This window comes from Ambystoma mexicanum, chromosome 8, assembly GCF_040938575.1.
Source record: "Ambystoma mexicanum isolate Mex_15411 chromosome 8, UKY_AmexF1_1, whole genome shotgun sequence".
NCBI lineage: Eukaryota > Metazoa > Chordata > Amphibia > Caudata > Ambystomatidae > Ambystoma > Ambystoma mexicanum.
The window spans coordinates 1,142,587,348-1,142,611,461 of record NC_090929.1 but is presented as its reverse complement, the minus strand read 5'-3'; the positions used below and the strand labels follow the sequence as shown (position 1 = coordinate 1,142,611,461).

General features: G+C 40.0%; 1 protein-coding gene across 2 annotated transcripts in view; it reads left to right on the top strand.

Moving 5' to 3' along the window:
• Nucleotides 1–24,114, top strand: part of ARID5B (AT-rich interaction domain 5B) — a 654,996-nt gene that overhangs the window by 250,098 nt on the left and 380,784 nt on the right. For both annotated transcript variants that reach the window (XM_069611202.1, XM_069611201.1), the window contains exon 4: nt 21,976–22,206. In XM_069611202.1, coding sequence (XP_069467303.1) covers nt 21,976–22,206 — 231 coding nt within the window. The remainder of the gene's footprint in view (nt 1–21,975; nt 22,207–24,114) is intronic.

The following is a 24,114-nucleotide window of genomic DNA, read 5'->3' as shown; positions in this document are numbered from 1 at the left end:
TAATAATGTACATTTTGTAGCATCTGATGGATGAGCTCAGCTGGCGTAAATAACAATGTCATAAGTGTGTCAAATCTATTTGATTTGATTTTAGTTATAGTAATTTGTGGAATTAAACAACCCCACTTTGCAGAAATGACTATATGTGAGGTAAATGGAGTCTATGAACAATGGCATGTGGCCCATTTATTGTCAGGAAATTCCTTTGGTCAAAAAACAATCACCCAACCAACAAAGATATCTTGAGTTTAGGACCTTATTTAAGATGTATTACAAATCTGCATATGAGAAACCTTCTCTTCAAATTGTGTTTGAATAGTTTTTCGCTTGCAGAATGTATATCTAAATAGTAACATTCCCCATCTAAATATTGCCCATTTTCCCATATGAGAGAGAAACATTTTGCCATTTGCTCCTGTTTTGTCCGCCATATACATCATTGAGGAAAATATGGATCACTCCATGTTTGAAAAGTTGGGGGATTTGAAGGGTCTCTGAGGCGTTTGTGTTTCATAAAGCCTGTAAGACAATAAAAATAGCTCTTTCCACCTCAACTTTATATTTGAGGCTTGCCGTTTCAGAAAGCGATATCGGAATGTCCTTCCTTGATTTCTTGATGTTGACAAACGGTCATCTATTTATGATTGTTGGCTTTTGGATTAACTGCGTTACGATTTTTTGAACTTTAATTAGATTTGGATAACCTTTTGACTCAACATTTCTGTGAATGGGGATAATGGATAGGTTTTTGGCCTGCATGTATTTTAAATGTAATGCAATTATAACATGATAGGAGGTTTATCTTTTTTGAGTACCTCTTTGCATTTCACAAATATGCTGTGCTATATCAGATCATATACTAATGCAAGGTTTAATTAAATGTGAGTATGTTATGTCTTTTATCTTGATTTAACAGTGCTATTCCTATGATGTTATCTGCTTGGCGTTTTATTAATTGTTTTTATGTTGTTATGTGTTGTATTTTGTAGCTGAACTTTAATGGTATTTTAGTCTGACAAAGTTAGTTCCTTATGCAATTCCACACTGTTTCACTAATATGCACCAAATGTTGCATGTTTACCTGTTAGGACCTTTTTATTAATTGTTTTTGTATTTTGTATTTTGTAGCTGAACTTTAATGGTATTTTACTCTAACACAGTTTTTGATGATGGTAATGAGGTCAGTTTTAATCTGAATTAGGTTGAACATATTGAGATAATAATCAAAAAACAACTGTATGTAATAACCCTACAGTACCTGATGAGTTTTTAGATTGGTATGTTTATAAATTGAAAACTGTATCGATAATTAAAAGTGGACTTCTTTTGAAAGGTAGCTATTATAAATAACTTCACATTTATATCAAGAAAGTTATTTTTGGGTGTTCTTTGTTTACCTAAACATGAGTGATTGGTTTGGTTTTGAGTTGGGAAAAAGACTTGCAAGTCTACTAAATAGATATAAATCAATCTCAGTGGTCTGTATTGCCTTTAATGTTACATTAAATGGCACACACAATCCTGAACAAATGTTAACAAGACTATGGGATATTGATACAATGAAAGCAACTGTTTATTAAATGAACTCAGTGTCCTTATATTCAAATTTTAAGGGTGGGCCGAATTTTGAGTGAGCCCCCAAGCTGCATCTGTTATACCTTTAAGGAACACCCCCACTTTCCAGGAATATTCTTGCTCATCCATTCCACGAACCCACTTTCCCGGAGCTGCTTTGTGTAGATGATTTTACGGCGTAAATTCTCCTCGCTTACCACGTAAATCTGTCTTTGACCACACAACACCTAGTACATTGTCCATTGATCACGCTACAGTTGTAAATGCACCCTCTTGCAGGACTACCCCATCTACTGTGTCAATCTCTGAATGTTTTTCTGTTCACAATACCATGTGATAAATAAATAAATTTAAATAAGTACCACTTTTATTTAGTAAGACTTCAAAAACAGACATCTCTTCTGAATACTTTAGGTGTAAAACGTATGTGGGTAACTGACTACATTTATGATTACAATGTTCCTGTGCATAATCACTTTGGAAGCAAATATTTGTTAACATTGAAATATGCCTGTTGAATATTACACCAGTAAAAAGGTTGTTGCAGAATTCATTTGTATGACTTTTCTCACCGGCAGTTTCTGATAATCCAAAATGTTGTCATATACGAAGATGTTCATTGGAGAATCTTGTAAAGACTTTGGTGGAGTTCAGTAAATTAATTGAAAAATGTAAGGCAGAACAAAGTTTTACTATGCGTGTAGTTTAACATGTATGTATATATGCATCTATCTATGTATATTTTTGTACCTCCAGTAAAACAATGTCTCCTAATTTGTCAATGCTAGCCTTTAAGGACTTCTTGTTATGTGACAAAGTTTCCTTTCTTTAAGTTGTCAACTTATTACCTTGGAATTAAATTGAGTGAAGGAACAAACATTCTTTGTAACAAAAACATAATATGCAAAAATGTGCAGACCGTGCTTGCTAATTCATTACTTTTATAACCATTCATTGCACCCTACAGCCCTTGTAATAGAAACTGCTTGTTTGCATTTCAGTTTTTAAGACTGTGCAAAAAGCTTTCAAGCATTATATGTTTGCACTGGTAGATGTTTTGCACGTGTGCAACAGTCACATTTTTTAACTACAGAATGTTATATCAACTTTAGCGAGGGTCAGTCTTGTTTACTGATTGATCCAACAAGTAATAGCTCTTTGGATCAAACTCTTTTGCGTGTTTTGTGTTGTCCATGCCACACTGAATGCCTGGGTATTTCTGCACTTCCCTCTGCTGCTCTGTGCCACGCCCCCTTTCTTTTCTTGCAAGGGGTTCTCTTCTTTAACCCCTGCCCACCTCTTGGATATTTTCTTTAGAAGTAAGGTTCCCCCTTCAATCTCTTGAGGTTCCCCTTGCCCCACCCCCCAAACTCACCTGGTTTCCGCTCCATTCCAAGTGGCCGACTCTCTTTAAGTTCCCTCCCATCCCGGCCCTTTTCAGCCCCTTTCCAGCCCTCGTTCACCCTCCCCTTCCTGAGCTGTCATTGTGGTTCAGTAAAAACCCATGCAGCAAAGCTGCCAGGATAAATGCCCATATTGTAAATAGTAGCGTGGGCAAGACATTCCTCCAGCTCTCTTTATTCGCCTTGCTAAGCATTTGATGCTTTATACTTTGGTCAATAGATATGTCTTTGCTAAGTATCTTCTTTGTAATCACTGATTCTATAACATGCATATCTGATGAAGTCAATGGGCCTCATTACACATTATGCGGTAAGGGATTACCGGCACCGGTAAGGGCACCGGTGCCGGTAATCCCTTACCGCCCTACTACGAGGTCCCTCAGCGGGTCCCGTCCTTAATGTGTGGTCAGACCACACGTTAAGGACAGGACCCGCTGAGGGACTTCAGAGCAAATAACGGTACCGCTAATAGCAGTGCCGTTATTTGCTCCTTCTCCATTCCCATTGAGCCCTGTGGGGGCTCAAATGGGAATGTGGAATGGTTCCCGGAATGGGGACTTACCGGTCCCGCAAGGGTCAGAATAGACCGGTAAGTCCCTATTCCGGGAACCCGGACTCTGACGCCTACCATGTAATGAAGCCCAATGTTTTGTTTGCAATGAACCAGGCACCATTGAGTTCAAAAATCCACAGCAACCTTTGCATACTTTGGTCCAGTAAAAAAAACTCCCAATCACAAACTATTCCAAAACTCCCAATCACAACCTATTCCATGCATCCGATCTCCTTTATTAAAAATCACTCGTTTATTTTTCTGTGCTAAAAATCTAACTTGAAGAATTCGGACTGTAATTGAAAAGTAACATGCAGGAGTTGAAAGGAATTACCACTTGAAAGCAGCAAGGATTTATTTGTCTAACCCGGGGACACTATACTGTTGCAAAACAAACCCTAAGAGCTACATCAGACGTTGTGAAATGTTTTTGTACTGCTGTTGTAAAGACTTAAGCAAACATTTAAGGAAATCAAATTACAAACAAAGGAATGCTACATTACTTAAACTTAATACATCTGTAATTTCAGTTTGAAACTATGATTCCAGACGGACTGAACAGATGTCTTTTTTTGTTACAGATTGCCTGCACATAGCGATATATATTTCTTTGTTTCCTTCCTGGTAATGATTGCTGCAGAGAAAATTACCAAATCATTGATGGGGGGCCCCCACGGGTTGACTTAAGGGGCTAAATATTTCTGAAAGGAACCGCAGTTGTGCAATATCGAGTGGCAATCTGCGTCAGTGGATTTTTTTTTGTATATACTTCTTGAGCTATTCATTTTAGGTATTACGTGCAATCATGGTTAATTAGTAAGGCATTTTACTTTTTTTTTTATTAAGACTATAGTTCATGTTCCCTTCCTTTGATCGTCTAGACTTTAACGGCCTCAATGAGAAAAATAACATTTTCTATTAAATGTTTAACTGCCTGGCATGGCTGGCCCCCCTTTGATGTTCACTTGAATGCACGGTCAGTTGCCTTGAAGAAGATGTTGTAACAAGAGATGTGAGAGCGATGATACACTGGTTTATAATTCACACACTTATTGAAACTCGCCTCGCATATAACCACATTATTGTTTCACAAAAGAATGCCTGTGTGCGAGCAAGTAAGTAGAACAGGAAATCATTGGGTAACCGTCAGATGAATAAGGGCACTTCAAGAAAAGAACACGAGCTTCCGAGAAATGAAATTCACTGTTTTTTTTGTATCGACATGGCGCTAGAAAGCGAAGCAGATAGGTCTGTATGATTTCATCGTGCACTATGCACGTGCATAGCCATGTATTCGCATTCACCCGGATTAAAATGATATGGTGCCCCAGGAAAACAATGAGAAATTACCAAATGTGAGGTAAGATGCTGCCTTGCAATACAAGAGCAATTAAATGCAAACTCCAAGCTGGCTCTCAGTATCTTTGAAGGCTGGAGCCAGGCCAAAAACATGAAGGCGGTTCTGTGCATTTTCGCGCTCGCAAGGGCACTGGGAAAGTAGAGAGCTTAGAGAAAGGAATGCCTAATGCTATACAGCCACACAAGCGAGCATAAATCACCCTGCGAGCAGTTCGCGTTGACACAATTTCACTTCAACTCGCGTTGAGCAAGACATTTTGTATTTTTTTTTTTTTGAGGGAAGCAGTTTCTCCATTGTTCTTCCCCATAAAAGTACATTTGCTTTCAAGAAATAACGCGGACTCGTTACCAGCAGAGTTTTAGCGCACACTGCGATTTTTTTTTTTGCTGAAATCTTTACATGTTTGTTTCTGTTGGCACCGAAATGCATTCACACTAATACGATTAAGGGAACCAAAGGGCAAAATACTTGGCAGATCGTACAGCTGAGGTAATTAGGTGCAGGAAGGAACTTGCGCATTTTTTCCACCCAGCACTGTAAAATGCTAGTGTGAGATTAACTCTGACTAATAAGTGACCGGGTTTGTTGAACAGAAATGATATTATTTTGCTGTTCGCCACTACAACAGAAGACACGATTCGTTTCAATAACCTCGGTGGTCATTTATATTTTCATGAGTAAAGGAATTCATATTAATTTCCATGTGCCGGATCAGGCTTGACCTTGTCCTAAAATTAGAAAGTACAGAACCGGTGACCTCCCTTGAAACATATGCCCCCTCTGACTAGACAGATCAAAACAAAAGAGGAGCGTTTGATATCTAAAGCTATCACTGCTTGTGCACGGATCATAATAAAAGGACAAACATTGTTTGGCTAAAAATACCTGATAAGGCCCGAACAAGATTACAATCATTGTTCGCATCATTTTCAAAAATGATATGGACATCTCGGCCAATACTCCTCCAGCGTTGACAAACTCTCACAATATTGCATTGTGTCTCGGAGACTGGAAATTGCTGACTTGGGAACGCTGGCCTGTACTTTTAGGCTGCAGGGGCCATGCTTCCTTCCATAATGAATACCTACACTTCCTGCACCATAACTTTTTCTTCTGCAATCACTATGCGCCAGCAGCTATCTTTATTAAAATCACTCACTATATGTGTCATACATTGCATTGTAACATGAAATAAGGCAGGAAGATTCAGGTGGTCATTCCGAGTTTGGAGGTAGCCATGGTGCTATTAGTACCATGGCTACCTCCAAACCCGGGTCTGGGTACGGTCTGGCTGAATGGGGACTTACGGGGTCATTCCGACCTTGGAGGACCCGGTAAGTCCCCATTCAGTAAACCATTCCCCATTCCCATTTGGGTCCCCAGAGGGCTCAATGGGAATGGGGAAGGTGCTAATTACAGGCCGGGTTAGACCACACGTCCTTTGCGGGTCCCGCTAAGGGACCTCGGAATAGGGCGATAAGGGTTTACCGGCATCCTTACCGGTAAACCCTTACCGCCCAACTCGGAATGAGGCCCTCAGTCTCTGAAATGTTACCGGTTACCAATAGACGACACGTATTCATTGAACAAACACTATGGTATGACTGCTTCTTAGAGCTGTGGCTTGATATATAACAGTATATTTCTTTCATTCATACTTCAACTTATGACAGGGACGTTAGCATGATGCCATATTATGGCATGTATTATCCAGTACAGTATGTACATTCCAAGAGACCAAATGGGAACTCCAGTAACTCCCAGAACACATGTATTGTTAAATCTGGCATCGCAGGGTCTAGGACTGTACCCTGACAGGTCAGAGGGTAACAGGGATCCCCTCAAGACCTGGGGCAGGAGGCCTGCCTTGATGAAAGCCAGAGCCAGACCTATCCCAAAGACGGGGAAGGGAGGTTGTGGCTGGGAGCAGTCCCTAAAACTCCCTAATGTGCCTTGAATGTTAATTTGGGTACCATCCTCTATCACACAGTGCCTCCCAGGACTGTTTCTGGTCAGAGTTTGTTTTCAGGACAGCCATGCAAAGACTGCACCCCATCACAACCAAGAAAACCCGCACCAGGAGAAGGAATCAAGAACCTGAGCTGGGTTTTTCCTGCAAGAGATGAGACACACAATACTCGACCTACAACTCAGGGGAGCGGTGGGGGCAATGAAACAATTAACTACGATTGAGAAGGGACTGTAGGAGAGCAGGAGAGACACATAAACCCTTCCCAAAATGAAATGGAAACAAAACTCACTAGCACATGAAGAAAGCGACATGGAAAACAAACAGCCTAAGCACTTGAGGGCTACTATGCAAACAGAGATTGAAAAGGAGGTGGATCTAAGAGAGTGCTCTAAAGGTTTTTAACTGTGTAACCGGCCCCCGGGGAAAGAGCAGCTTTAGATAGGCCAACAGAGTCAGGTGAGTGCTGGAGCCAATGAAGAGGGGAGTGGGAGTCAGAACTGGGAAGAGAGCAATATAAAAGGGGAAGAAAAGAAGCATATACTTTGGGTTACAGTGATGAGGTCAGAAGGTGTGTAGATGGACAGGGAGACCAAGTGTAAGTCAGAAGGAGGAGCGGAGTACTGAAAAGTTGGGTGCAGAGTTAGAGGAGAGTGCCGTTGCGGTATTGATTGTGACAGAGGGTGGTATCAATTGTATGTAGTGTAGTGTAGTGTGAGGAGGGGATCTGTAGAAGGCAAGTGTGAAAGGAGAGTGAAGATAGAGAGAGAGGGGGCAAAAAGTGTAGGGGGGATTATAGAGTGACTGAGCGTGATGTAATGCATGACAGAGGGTGAAAAGCGAGTGCAATGAGGTAGTGGGGGTAGTGGTGAGGGTGAAGTGAAGCAGGTGGCAGAGACAGTTGAATGAGATATGCAGAGAGAGTGTGGTAAGATTAGGGCATTGAGGTGTAGATCGGGGATTGTGCACAGGAGAGAGGTTAGAAGAGAGGTGTGTAGAAAGTGAGTGCAGAGGGGAAGGGGAGAGAAGATGTGAGAGTATTTAAATTGGAGCAATAGAAGGAGAGAGAGAGGAGACAAAGAAGACCAGAGGGTGTGAGAGAAGTCGGAAAATGGAGAGGAGTGAGTTGGTTAGTAAGTAAGGGTGAACGGTGCATCATTTCCCAGGCCTGCATATTCCTGAAGGTTGAGCAGTGCACCATATCTCTAGGAACAAAAGCAGGGCGCCATACCCGCTAGTAGGAAAAGAGTCATGAGATCAGGGAAAGGATAGAGCAGGAGTGAATGAGTGAGAGAACTGTTTGAGGTGTCTGTTACTAGGACATGAAAACATCATATCCGGTTGCAAAACAAGGGGAATGTTAAGTCAGCTCACCCCTACAAGAATCCCAGAGGGACCCAATTACATAAGTCTTTGCCTTTAGACCATAACCAAAATCCAGTATTAGCAGTAGATGTTACCGATCACTACCTGAAAGATCTCGGGGTGCCTGGGTTGAGGTGGTAGGATGCCCACGGGAGATGAGAGAAGAATGCCCCTTAGAAAGCCCTGTCCACACTCTGGCCTGAAAAGAAAACTGTGATTTTTACAACTTTGAAAAGAAAAACCCTTGCACCAGTATCCTGAGTCTGGATGTCCATAGGGTCATCTTTTACACTGATGAAAATTGTCAATATCAAATGTTTCACCAATATATTCAAGGCTGTCTTGCTGATGCAGGAGAATATCGTGCTACTGGCTCTTATGCATGCCCGATTTTACCTACTATAAAACACAAATATTGAAACAAGCAACAATTTTAACTGACCTGTTGTCATTTAGCAAGTTAAATATGCAATAACATGCTCACAGATGAAGCTTCGTGTTTGGTATAATAGTACAGTAGATTTTGTGCGTGATTCCATGATCTCTTATGAACATGACGGTCACAGTGCATGACAAATGAGGGCGAGACCTTACAGTCACTTTCTAATGAAATATATAAGAGCAGAATGCTATGGAAATCAATAAGCGACCCAACTGATAAGCACATAACAAAGTATATTTTATAGCAGTGTTAAAATAACATCATGAATGTCAAGAGATAACAAATAGAAAATAGGACTGATACCATTAATTGGCAGAATAAATAATTGGAATATAAATAACTAGAATAACATTCTGCACAGGGAACATACATTCCATGTGTAAAATAACTCTTAAGAATGTTCTATATTCTTCTTTCTGCGTAAAAACGTTGCTTACCAAAACTTTGGCCCATGTCTGTTTTATTGATTACATTATGAAACCAACTCAAGAGCAGGGATCGTAATAGCACTAATGCATGCATAGACTCCAAAAAGATGGTCTGTTTGTACAGTTTTGCTGCATATTTGCATCAGTGTGGGCATCAGTGATGTCCAATCTGATGCAATTTGTATTGTCACAGATCAAGTCACAAGTGCTGACTCAGGAACATTCAGATTACTTAGCTGCTGCCTTAAATGGCAAATAACCGAGATTTTGAGTTTTTGGAAGTTAACCGTTATGACATTTAAATTCATTTTGTTTTCACATAACATTTGTTATCTATATGTGTTTGTGTACGTATGTTTGTGTGCAATGTGTGTGTGGGTCTGTGTGCCATGTGGGTATTTAGTCTGTTTATGGTGGTTATATCGTAGAGATAATTTTTGATATATTTTCACCTCTTCACCAAGCAACCATCATCAATTTAACAGTCGCTGATATACAGTCCCACCCCACAATTCTGGACAAAAGAAAAGCTGTTTAATTAAAACTCAAATGTATTGAAATCAAATAAATTGAAAGTGCCCCCATTGCAGGGGAAGTCACCAGAAGACATCAAGTATCCATCACATGGTCTTATTGACCCAATGAAACCGGGCCTCCCAGTGGCAATCTGGCTAAATATAATACACACATTAAGTCCCACAACAGAACTATACATCATTTATGCAATAATTCTAAGTAATACAAACTCTAAACAGCACTTAATTCTATGGCCATAATGCTGCTTATTGGCCAGCGTATTAAAACTCGCTTCAATTAACATTTACAAAAAATCTACTTCGACCAATAAATAGCAAATCCAGCACATGTTATTTTCTCCAGTATCAAAAACAAGTGTTGGTACCAGAGAAAGGTTGTGTAGAAAAATGACATTATAGACAGATAGTTACATCACTCTGCCCCCTTGTGTGAGTGTGGGGTTGTGAATGCATATGATTTAAATCCAGGCTAAAATTAATTGCATTAGAACTCTGCTGGTTTGGGTCTGAAAATGGGTCCTGATTTACAAAAGCATTTTTTAATGAAAAATCCCTATTGGAAAACGCTTTGTAAATCAGGCCCAGGATGTCAGTTCACCGACCCAAGATAGGAACATGGGTTTGCGATTTCTCATACAAAGATGAGTAACCTCTCACTTCACTTTGCCAATCAGGTCACACTGTATACGTTCAAGAGTAAGGGGTGAATGAAATAACATTAGCATAATTTTCAAGGGGAGTGGAAGTGACACAACTTATACCTCACATTTCCAAATTCTTTATAATTATCAATAGCGTGCACTTATCACATAATATCAAGCATTTCCTCATTAGGCCCTGGTGTGTCACCTTCAAACCCAGGCGCAAGTTGACTACATCTGTGAAAGCGCGTTGGTACTATTTAACTTTCAATTTCAAAATAGTACACTGTCAGTGCTGGGAAGTGTTCCCTGTTTTACAGAGTGCACATAGTACAGAAAAAACATTTCTGTATTTATGTAAATGCAATCTGCCTCGGCTTAAAGTACAATGAATGGGGGATGTACTTCACAGCACTAAAAAACTATATTCTATTACCATTCTACCATTAACTTAAGTGCCAGGCTATTACGAAAGTCTATGCAAAAAGGACAAGCATACTCGTCCTTGGCACTAATATGTTAACATCCCTGAACTTTGTGTGCAGAAAATGCTATGTTTTCTAGAAACAGTGAAATCTTTAAATATAGTGAGAAGGCACTGTTGTACTTCTCACAGAATCTCAACATATTCTATTTCGATTGAATGTACCTCCCTCCTTGCTTGGTGGCCACCATCCAATTAACTCCCCTTTTAGGAATTGATCAGGGCAATAATTCCAGGGGACTTATCCAATCAAATTTGGGTATTTTTTGTATATTCACTTTAAATTATTCTTTAAGGTGCAGATCCAGCAAAGACCCTGAAGTGTCTCCAGGGAATTCCCAGCCAGCAGGTTTATCCTGGTCCCTTCCTCCCTTTTCAGGAAAGCATGTAATGTTTGTTCAATATCCCTCATGGACAAGGCCCAGTTTTCCAGCTGGTAACCAGCTTAAGCTATCATCTATTGGGGACAGGTGTTCTTCCCTGCAGGTTTAATTCCAGAGTCAGAATGCAATTTCATGTTCCTGCTTTTTTAAATGTGCCATATTCTTATTATGTCACAATCATGTCACAGTTTTTGATTAATTAAGTTCTTCCATTGGCTTACCTGACAATCAACACTCCCACCTTAACAAACCCCTCAATTTCCATTGTATGTTCATATGACTGGATATGAAAAAGTTGGGGCCAATTTGCTTGGACTAATATTGAATACTAATTTTAAAAAAAGAAAATGTCATAGCAACATTCCACTTCGATAAAACATGAATTTCTGTAATGCTCCCATATTGGGCATGTGACACAAATGTGTAGCATAACTGTATATAAAGTTATTCATATTTGTCATTACATAGAAGAGAATCACACAATCATAAAGTTCTTTCCGCTTGATTTTAACTAATTTAGTTGTAGGCTTATATTAAAAACTGATTTTAAATGCAAGTGTAATGTTAATTTTCAAAGGAGAGTTCTAACCTTAGTTTAATTTATGTGGCTAATGAAACCCATGAACCTAGCAGGTCTTTCAGTCAATAATTAACGAGGATCTGCTGACACAGGCCTTTAGTCATCCTTAGGTTGTTCATCTGGTCCTGTTTTATGCCTTATCTGATGTCAAAGGTGATCTGAAAAGTGCAAGAAGATGTGTCTGGAGCTCTGCAGGAAAACAGACCATATGGTTATCAGGCAACATGCCATAGATTTTGTTTTCGGTATTTTCACTGGTATGTATAAGAATATATTGTCCTTAGCTGGATTTGCAAAGGTGGGGGCTGCTCATTTACTTGGTGGACCTGGCGCATGGCCTTTTTTTCTGGGAATGTAAGTTTTTGTTTCTGATGTGATAAATGAGACTTCCCCGACAGGGAGGGAATATCATATAACAGTGTGGACTGACTTATGAAAAGTTCAAACCTGCTGTTCTCTTAACTGGAATAGTATGTACACTACAATTGTTGGAAATATGCACTGTTTTGATTTGCCTTTTTCACCTGTTTTGCATAAAATTCGTTATCACATTACAGCAGGACTTTAATACGATGATGTCAAATTTGCATCTTCTGCTTGGGAAGTGCACCATTCAAAGCCAGTGCCCCACCCCATGAAATCACACAATATTTCCCTTGACTTTTATAGCTATATCATTAATATTTATGTAGGTCAGGCCCTGTTCTCATGTATGTTTAATTATATTTCTGATACATTTCGGCCATGGACATTTTGGAGGTGACGTTCCATGATTTGTAGGGAATGAACCAGCATCTGTTGAGATGTAATGCTGCCCTGCATCTCAACAATACTTTGGGTTTATATTTTGCTCTCGACAGTATTCTTCGAGTTCAATAGGCACAGCTCTCCATAAATACAAAGTGTTTTTACAATGGAGCATTCAGCATTTCCTGCTGTCATTTCAGAATTGTTCGAGATTCAGTCTTTGGGCCAGTTTACATGAGATTTCCTACTATGTGTGAAACTTTATACCAATTGCGGGGTATTATCTCTTAAGAGAGCAGTTAATTACTTGCATCCCATAGGTGTGCTCTTTGTCATGAAAGCTGGTGAAAAGTGCAACTCGTGAAAGAAGCAATACATTATTCTGGCACCTCTCCATTTTAAAGTTAAAGCAGTCTCCATTTATCTTTGCATTTTCCCCTACAATGTGTGTGTGCGTGTTTGTGTCTCTGTAGGAGTTGTGTCAACACTGTCAAACATGTCCTTTTCTGTAGTGTTGTTAAATATGATGCTGAAAAGGATTGCTATAATATCTAATCAACACAGTTTCATCTAAAATGATTTATAGTCTCTGAAACTCGGTCTTGATATCAAGATCTTGTTTTGCCTATCAGTCAATTAGAGGTGAGGCTATCAGTTATGAAAGTACAGCCCCCTTGTTTGTAGATTATTCTTGATAATGGGTTTTGTCAATTTTTGGACACTGGTACAAACACAACTGCGTGAATCCGATGTGGATTCTCTCAATGATCTTAGTTTTAAAATTCTGTCCTAGCGATAGAGGACCAGATTCTGAGCTCCATGCATAATAAGAAAAATGGTATTCCGTGATGGCACAACACTTTTAATATTTCCTCCATCTTGTGTGCCTATAATATCTAAGGAACCTCAGCCAAATCACACATACCACCTAGTAGCCATCACTGTAACTTCACCTCCAAATCAGAGCCACACGAGCAATGCACTGTAAGTATTCAAATTAGTACAATTCCAAAAATGTTCATTCTAAAAATTGGCTTTGTTTTACAGAGCAGTGCTATTTTATACATAGCATTTTTCAACACAAGACAAACAGCTCTGAAGAATGCATACATGTGCACCCCTAATAAGGATTATCAGGTCAGTATTGTCTGATGCCATTGAGTTCAGAGCATCAGGGTATATTTATATTAAACCAAAATGGTGGGTTTATAAAAAAAAAACTTCGATCTGAAGCTTGAAAGTAAACTTAGCATTTCTGTCAAGTCACAAATGCTGTGGCGCCACCCAGTGGCCATCACTGGAAGTGCACCTCCAGTTCAGAGCCACACGAGAAATGCATTGTGGGGATGCACATGCTGGTGTATTCTTAACATATCCCAATGCTCCAACATCAAGGTTTTCAGACCCTACTGCATTGATGAGCCGTATGAAGGGTGAAACATGTATGCAGTTGTCTGCATTCTCGAGAACTTTCTGTCTTAGGTTGGAAAATGCAATTTTTAAAATATCACCAGGCTGTTAGACTAGTACCATTTATTGGAGTGAAATGGCATGCATTTGATCTCATTTGCATTCCCTCAACACATTGCTCACGTGGCTCTGAACTGGAGGTGAACTCCCAGTGACGGCTACTGAGTGGCGTTGTGGCGTATGTGTAGGGTGGACATTTAACTCCTTTCGCCTCATTAATGACTTTCCGTTAAACATTACATTTGCTGACCAGTAAAAGCACCAATAATTAGAATAACATGCTAGCCTTGAAGTAAGCATCCACTTCTATTAGCTCTGCTATCTCATTTAGAATCGGGACAAGAGGTAACAGAGTACTCCGACAGTAGCCCAGTTTTATGACTGCTAGTGTCAGGTGTTGTGATATTTAATACAATAATTTATTATACATTACACAGGCTGGATTATGACTTGCTCAGCTATCTTCTTGATGTGCCTCTCAGTGACATCAGTGTATCAGTGAACAGAAATGTCCTTGCTTGCATTCTGATGACCAATATACTACACAAGGTGCTGGCATGTTCCCTCCTGGGTTTGTGTCTTTGTTCAACCTGGACTCCAATCCTCTCTCCGGCCCACTTGCCCCGTCATCCCTCTCTTTCCTTCTGCCTCTCCACGCTGTCACGCCACTTTCCTTTTGCCGTGCCTAACTCCGGACACTCCTCCCACTCATCTGCAATGGCCACCATAGAAAGGGAGAAGGGACCAGGAGTCTTTCCCTTCTCCTTTCTTCCTCAGCTGCCATTTTTAAAAAATCTTGTGAAACACTCACTGTGCCATTCCACAACTTCAGAAAACAGTATTGGCCCACCAGATAAACTGCTGGGGTGCTAATACCAATAACTCTATCCATGCAGAAGGTCTACTATCACTCAATGTTGCCGGGCCACACGTTTGCCTGTTATGAGGACCCCAGCCATTACCACGTGGGTAAACCCTCTTTCCTCAGGGTTAAATAAAAGCATTGCCAACAGGCAGGAGGATGGTTGCTTTGCTCCTGCAACTTGAAAGCTAAAGGTATTTCCATAAAAATTGTTTTACCTTGGTTGGTTGTGAGGCTCAATAGCTTCCTTACTTTGTTTTACTGAAAAAGTCAAAGAAACTTTGCATGTTTTTTCAATACATTACTTGACCAACAGGGGGACTTTCTAAGGCAGAACTGATACCTATCATGTTTGAAATCTCCTGGAATGAATTTTAAGTTCAATTTTTAAGCAGCCTCATTAATATCAATATGATTATGGTGTAGGCGCGATTTCTATGAATGCTTGGAAACTGCCTAAGTGCAGTCAGTGATCACTATATGTGTGCAGAAATACATTTTAAAGTGAAAATATGCTGAAAGTGAAAGTGGAAATAACATTCAAAATATTACACTGGAAAGCATTTGTAAAGTCCTCATATGAATCATAAAACGTCCAATTACGTACAGCCTCATGTAGGCAAGCTCCTGGGTTTTCTACCCCAACTCCTTTAAGGAACCTGCCTACGTGGGTGGAATTCCCCCATATGCATTATTTTCCCGCACTCCTGCCACTTTTCCCCCATGTCACCTGCAACCTCTCCACACAAAGGACTGCTGGGCTTTTCACGTGTCCTTAATGTTAACAAGTTGAATGTTTCGGGAATGTAGCTTGAAATGCAAATCATTATCATTCTAGCAGCAAAGAATGCAGCATACCAGCATACAACCTTTGAACTATCTCACCCTTCAATATTATTGCAGTGCCATGACTTTAATCCTGATGTGTTCTTTGTTTATCCAATGTAGACAACGTAGCATCTTTGTTGTTGTGTTTCTTGTGACGGAAATACTAGTTCTGCTATTTGTGTCAATGATCCTTAGTACTACTGGTTGGTTGGCCGAAGCAATTTGCTTTGACTTTAAACAATGATAAAACGCAAGCAAGAATTGCCTTTTGTCTCAGAGCCATATTGTTTAAGGGTAGTGCATTTTGATGACTTCATTTCTTTTGTGGGTGTGGTTGTAACGAAATCTTTGTTCCAGGAACTCTTTTGTTTACTTTTGCTAAACAAATCTTGCATTTAGCCATAGCTGATTCATTCCCTCAGCTATCTTCAGAGGTCAAATGAATGAGGAAGAAAGTCCATTACAAAGTGTTCGCTCTAGAAACCTGAATGGGTAGTTTGTATTGTGTGCCTTTGTTTATCTATGGACTTAGGTCTACATCAGTGCGGACGAATAAAAAAGCTCAGTCGCCAAAGTGCAAGCTCAAAATAATGTTCATAATCTTGCCTTCCGCTCTCATTAACCCCTTAAGTGCAAAGGGCGAATATGCTCGTCCTGTTTTGCATAGACTTGCATAATCGCCTCGATTGAAAATATGAGTAATGGTAGTGGCTGCTTAACGCCTCTCCTCGTTGCCTTCTAAAGTAAAACATGGGATATGGAGACTAGATTTTCAGGTGTACAAGCATCTCAATGCATAATTATTGTCAGCTTAATTCTTTTTTTAGTTTTCTCCATTAGGTGGTGCTTAAGCTTCACCTATAACCTGAAACTATTGTATTGGAGTACAGCTAGGAGCGAGATGACATGAGAGGAGGGACACACAGAGTGTGGATATTGTTTGGTTATTTATCCACCCATTAATGCCAATTGCCATGCTAATCTCTATGGTCATTTCCACTGACTACCTTCCCCTCCCTGCCCAAAGCACATCCCCTGGGATTCCATTGAGCTAGCTCGATCAAACGATAACATCAAATGTTGGCCTGCCAGTGTTATTTCTAAGCATTCTAATGTGAGTAAATGGCTTACTGGTAGCTGTAAATATTCTACTGGTGTAATCAAAACACCTTGCCTTGAAGTCCTGTGAAAAACAAGCATTGAGCAAGCCAACAATGTTGGTGTGTGTAGAGGCATCAGGCATTACAGGCATGTGCCAGGCACTGGTATCATATTCCAACGTCATCATACTATTTTTCAGCTTTTGCCATCTTATGGCGAGGTTGTACCATTATGGTGGTGCCTGGCAAATGCCTTTCCCGTGCCTACACAAAAGCTGAAATGGCATGCTTTGCCAATTCTTGTCTTGTATAGGAATGCAAATGGGGGTATTATTTTACAATGTAGCACCCAGGAATATTTAACTTTTCCTTTCTTTGTTACATCACTGTGGTCCTGGAATGAGCAATAACATTCTAACATCATTATAATGTTTTCCTCTAATTATAAAGTGTTGTAGGTTTTTGATCATTCCCATATGACAGCAAGAGTTGTGGAACTTCGGGGAACCAAACTCCCATTTGTACGGCGGTCATTTAAAGGAAATACATTTAGAGGCTGGTTTACAAAACCGTTTTTCAATGAAAAAATCAGCCCCTTAGACATCTTAGAAAATGTGACCTCAGCTTAAAAGTCCATTCACCATTTTCCTCTTAGTTTATCACATGTCACTAGTTATTTTTAATGTGCACTGCTTCTACAATGCATTCATTTGTTTAAACGGACCATGGAATACTTTTCAATACAGCTTGTCAAATGGATAGTGTTAACACAATTAAGCGAACATGAATTTGCAGGCATACATAGAAATATTTTTGTTCAAAAATATCTCTTTTAATATCTGATTTCACATTGTTCTCGTTAAAATGTCAACGTTTTACAACGTCGGCTAAAAAGACACATTCTTGCGCAACTGTACATTACACAACAATATAGTACTTCTGGATTGTGAAAACATGTTTATCCAGAACTATTACACTTGCGCCCTTGGTTACCCTCTAAGTTGTCTCTGCATCTCATTAATACCTGATGCAAACATCCAGTTGCTATAATTCTGCCCACTACAAAGTGTTAATATATACACGATGGATTTACGTTGAAAATATGCTTCTTTTTCATTTCAATTCGTGAGTTCCTGTGCAAGTACATCTAAGTTGTGCAGGTACATTCCCTTCCACATAAAGGTTTTATAAATTCATTTGGCTGCTGGTTAACTCACCACTATAGATATGTACTTTTCCTGCTTGGGATTTGGGGCCAAGGTGGCACTTAAGCATCTCCTTCAACTAGACCCCAAAGCCTAAAAGATGGTTAGCTTGGTCTCAGGTAGATAATTATACTTGTTATTTTATAACACGCTCGAGCCCGGGTTTTGAACCTGTGCTACTCTGCATTGTTTTGCTTCCAGGACAAACGGACAAACGTGTTGCCCCTGAGCTATCCTCCCAGCCCAAGATAGAACAGTAGCATCTTAAATTCAATGAAGCTGAGTCAGAGGAGCCTAATCTGGCCACTGTGATTCTTTTTAGAAGAATTAAAAGGTTAAACATAGCAGCTAATATCTGAACAGAGAGAAAATGAAAGGATGCACACCAGAGTTTACATACATTCAAAACAAAAAAAACACTGTATTAGCTAGGGTACAGTTTCACCTAGTGAAAAGAAGCCCTTTCTTGAACAAAGAAAAACAAGTCACTAAATCCCACTGTTTCCGTGGGAGCAGCAGAGACTGTCTAGCTGGGTTCATTAATGCAAGAAACAGAGAAGCAGATATATATTGAGATCCCTGACAACTAATATACTATGAGGGGACAGCTCTCAGTGAGGGCAGCAGGAAAGCTGCTCCCTCATATTATTCTGAATCTGGAGTTAGCTGGGTGCTTTTAAGAAGCTGGAGCATGGTAGTGTCTCAGTTTCCAGTCAGATACCTGTACAAGAAGAGTCTGTGTTAGAGCACAACCTTGAATTGGGAGAAAGACCTTCTTTTGCGATCCAGTCATGGTTCATCTTTGCACTGCATGGGCCGCCGCATTGACTCCTGTGCCTGCGACATGCTTACTGTCTGTCTCATTGAGATCTGAGTGGTACACACAAGGTGGCAGTATGCAGAAATGTAGGTCATGAATTCACATCCTTTGGTCAAAGTTGTCCTGCTCTATTTGGGTGTGTGTGTGTGTGTGTGTGTGTATGACCTCAGACAGCAATCAGGCAAAGAGCATTGCAGAAATGATATAACTATCCATGCCAGTGTTGAGTTTTCAGAGGGCATAGTGTGTGATGCATTTAAAACCCCAGTAATTTTAACTGCCTTGGCCGCAGATTCAGGAGGCTGAAAATGGCCATCCTTAGTCGCTTTAGTGGAAATCACACTGCACTAGAAAACAAAGCAAGACAATCCACTCAAACAACCTCTACCAGAGTATAGCTCTAATGTGTAGCACAATAGACACATTTCCATTAAATAGTGGAAAATATAAACATATATAATTGAATCTAAATTATTACAAGGAAGACCACAATTGTGATTGTCAGCTATGTTTTAAAGGGAAAGCCAAAGGGAAGACCAAGTATGTGCTTGAAGTCAATGTTGTGGATGGGAAATGGGCAAACTCTTACGTTTCTAGGCACTTCTATCCGAAGTCGAATACCTTGGATGAATGGAAACAAACAGGGAAATGGGATTAGCAAGTCAGAGTTGTGCACACTGATACCAGAGCCAAGGGAGCTCATACAGCGTCCAAATGGAGAGGAACTGAGTGATGATATCAAGGCTTTAAAGTTGGGCAGAGTACCCAACCTGGCAGGGTTCTGCAGTCTATGTTGAAAAATATTGGTGAATCAATTTCCAATGATAGTCATTGTCACAAGACCTACACATTACTCGTTGTCATTACCATTGTAATGACGCCAGGTGAATGCTTTAACGGATGAGTATAATTTAGTCCGAGCAACCTCAAATAGAAAAAGTTATCTTGTCCTGACATAGAACCTGATGAGCTTGATGATCGGTTTTGCAAATGGATTTCTTTATGAAGAGTCGGTCTCCATACAAGGTAAATTGGTATGTTGATTGTGGCCATTGAGAATGATTGAGGGATTGATCACAAGGCATAATTATTATCACATCCCGCATAAAAAGAGATTCATATATTAAGTCCTATAAACAGAGACACACAAGGTTCTTCATGGATGGAGATACGTTTGGAAGTTCGTAAACATAGCACTTTACACAAACACCGATAAATCTCCCAATTCCAAAAAAACAATGCTTAATTGATATTGTTAAGTAACAGTGAGATATTACCAACCCTAGAAAGACGCACCTCAGTGCCCATCAGCGATGGAAACAGTAGCAGGTGTAAGAAATACATTTACACTGATCTGAACCTGGAACCTCACAGTTCAAAGATCAGCTATTGCAACACCCTGGTCCGACCATACAGGAAATGGGCGAGGGCACTGTTACTTTACAGGGAGACGACTATGACAAAGTGTAGGATAATGTCACGAGTAACTGTGCATAACATTCAGATCCACCCACAACTTGCATAAGACCGAGCTGCAAAATGGGCTTGATATTCAGATGAAGTAAATACAAAAGATCACATAGAACCAAATGAATGAATGGCAACATGTTCCAATCCTAAATGGGTATTATGAACTCTTAAAATGCTTACTTTTAGGGTTACAAACACGCTCAGGTGTACCTCCTGCCCAGGAAAAGTAGGCACTTCGTAAATTACAGTTCATATATCAACAGAGATGGTGGATGTGCCCGGTCCAGAATTTTGCAGGATTGCATGAATGGCGCTCCGCACCACATAGTGCCATTTTCACAAGGTGTAGTGGCAGTTTTGTTACGCTCATCAATCCCTGGTTGCATGCAGGTGTATCATGGCAACCAGCACTGTAGCAAAAGTACGTGCCAGCAGGCTATTTACATGCAAACCAAATCCTGATTGGTGGTGTGCACTGCCTTACTGCCCAACGCCCAGCACTGAATATCCCTCATGACATCTCATGTCCACCCACAAAATATGTTCAAAATACATGTATTAAACCATGCAAGTAGATGCTGCATATCAACACCACCACAATCACTCGATGTGGAATAGTATGTATGCCTCTGAGAAACAATGTGTGGTGTCAATGGCTGACACTACAATGTCTACGCTGGAGCAGGCCCTCGAAAGCAAAGCGCCCTGTTCTTCAACATAGAGTCTAGAAACTATACTATATTGTATACTCCTCAAAACTGCCATTGGCTCCATTGGAATGGAGAATGAGGATCATTGACAGTGGGAGATTAGAGTTAATACACACCGGTGACAGGCCTTCATTATAGCAATCAGTTTTCATTGAATGGCCAAAACTAGATGCACTGCCTTAAAGTGCACTTTCTCCTCTAATTATCCGTTGTGTATTATTACATCATGCCACAGTTTAGAGGATTCACTGTTCTAGAAGTGCGTTCACCACTAATAATATATGCTGTGGGTGAAATTGCGAAATATAGCATGCGATCGATAAAATGATTCTACTTTATTAAAATGATATTGAAAATGTCCATTCTTTTGTTTTTCGATTTATAGGATAAATATTGCTAATACATTTCAGGTTAAAATAGAAACAAAACATCACAATATTCTGTTTTCTTTACATCACATAAAGAAGACACACTGCAACCTATTCACAAAAGGAAAGGTTCTTGCTAAACATATTTGCACCCATTTTAGATATGTTACTTACACATGACCATAACTCAGCTGTCTCACGAAGCATCACCAAACCCATCTGAGTTTACCAAGTATACAGTACTATTACCCTGAGTCACGAAGGTTTCATAATTCGAACGTTGATGTCATTCTATCAGTCAGGTGCATATTCCTATGGTATAAGGTACATATCTAAATTAGCTGCATCTGACGTTGGGAGTGTGAGTTGGCCCGAAAGTGTGTTTTGGCTTATGTGACATGTTTTAATTCAAATGGCACTCGATTCAAATTCTTGAACAGGGAACAGGTATCTTGCTCCAAGCAAGATGCATTTTGCCTGCTGATAATTCTCGTTATAATAGTATGTTGTCAATTTTAGAGTATTTTTTTAAGAGTAATATATCTATCGTAGTTGTACTTTTTACAAATTAAAAAAATTACACTCTTATCTTGGTTTGCAAATCCTCAGCACACCTTTGATTGGCCCCGAAAGCCGACTTGCAAAATTGTCATATATGCCATATTTTCTTTTGTAGGTGAGGAAGAAGAAGAGGCAAATGTGATTGTACTAAGTTATCCACAGTACTGTCGATACCGCGCTATGCTGAAGCGCCTTCAGGACAGTCCATCAACATTGTTGGCAAATCAGTTTGTTTTGGCCCTTGGTGGTATCGCAGAGATCAACAAGAACACGCATATCTTTTACTGTCGGGATACCTTTGACCATCCAAGATTAATCGAAAACGAGAGTATATGCGAAAAGTTTGGTAAGTCGTGTCCGTACTAAACAAAATATAACATAAACTACATGTTCGTTTTAAAATGTAGCTATTTCTGTGTTTCTAACCTAAATTGAACAATGCGTCCATTTAGGGAGGATTTAAAAAGCTCAGATATTTGGTTTGAGAAAGATGGCTATTTCTCCTTTTTGGTGCTCGAATGCAGTATAAATCATTGTTGGACATTTACACCAGTAGATATGTTTCTTCGGCTTATAAAATGAGGAAACCTTGCTCCCATGGTTCTATATGAATGGGTGACTGCTACAACAATCTGCTTTTAATATATGCTGTATCTTTCAATGACTGCAGACAATAAACTACATCATGGCAAATTACCCCTTGAGCCTCAAGGATGTGGAAGTCATGTTCTGGCACTGGGGTATTGTTCATTGCAGAAAGTCACATTGTATGCCACTGCAAATATTTTTTCTCAGACATTCCTGTGCAGCTTCCCTTTAAACACCCTTTTGATTACGATACTACTGACTGAGCTTCCTTAAGGACTTAACCCCCTGACACACAACATCTGGGTGGCATCTACCATATACCAAACAGCTCATAGTAGCTACCACTAAAGAGAGGGAGTTAACCTTCTCTCTAATTGGGTTTGTCTGGGGTTGGGGGCTGACCATGTAGATACCAAATATAACTAAATCCAGACGATTTGCCTCTGGCTTCTGCAATGTCATCTTCACCCCCTTCTACTATAATAAACTTCCCTGGATTGTTTCCTTTTCATCAGATCTCCGCCAGCTACCTGGCACTCACATACCAAAATGGCCCCACTGTGTGCCTTGCCGCCATTGACTCTAAGCATATTTATCTTCACTATCTTGTGGACAATTTATTTTACTTCTTTTTGACATATTATGGTGTTTGCATCATTTATATTCTACCATTATGAATGTTGGCATCAGCAATTGAAAAATCCTCCTTAAATGCATACTTACCTATTGGCGGTGGAAACCTCTTGCTGTAATGGGAACAGCTCCTGAGAAAACACAGCATTTCCTTTTCTAATCTAGAAGTGGCCTCTATTTTTACTCAAAATGTATGTGTCACTCAGGTAGCATGACTTGATCCCAGGAGCCCTACAGCAACTTATAACATAAAATGCGTATTTGTAAAGTGCACGTTCACCCCCAAAGGGGCATCATGGTGCTAATAAAAGGTGGTTATTGTTACCCAATTTAATGGTACTCATTTTATTGACCTCAAATGGTTTAAGGGTTGAGTGGACCTGGCGGGAATCAAACCTGTGACCCTGAGGTCAAACATAGGCCCCTGTAGTTGATGCATTAGTCCACTGAGCCACAGACCCAGCTGCAAGGTCAAACCTGTCCATGGAAACATCATTTGGTTAGCTTTTTCACCAAAATATGCTCTATAAATAAAACCTCACCATAACGTTACAGATACATAATCATACAAGAGTCTGGAAATCTTTCTATTCCAAACATGTATAGATGTTGATGCCGAAACACCTCTGACCCCCCACCTTTTTACAATTCTAACATCTGTACATTTGTTTCCGAATATTTTGCTGTATTCTTCTAAGATTGATCTACTCCTGCAACCATTCTCTCTTTGTATGGATTCAGGCAGTTTTTAGCCTCCATGTGGCACAAAACATATTTTAATTTAGGCTGCATGAGGATACCACAGAAACCAAACCAACATGGATGCGACCAGCTGACACAGCTCAAGAGTGGGCATTCTTTTTATATGTGGGGACAGATTCTTCTAGCCGGTCAAATGGCCCACTTTGACATCCGTACAGAGTCTGCTAACGCAGGTTTGAATCCCGGCGGGGCCAAACTCAGCCTTTCATACTTCCGAGGTCGATAAATGAGCACCACACACCCTGGGTAATAATAAGCAGCACTCAGATAC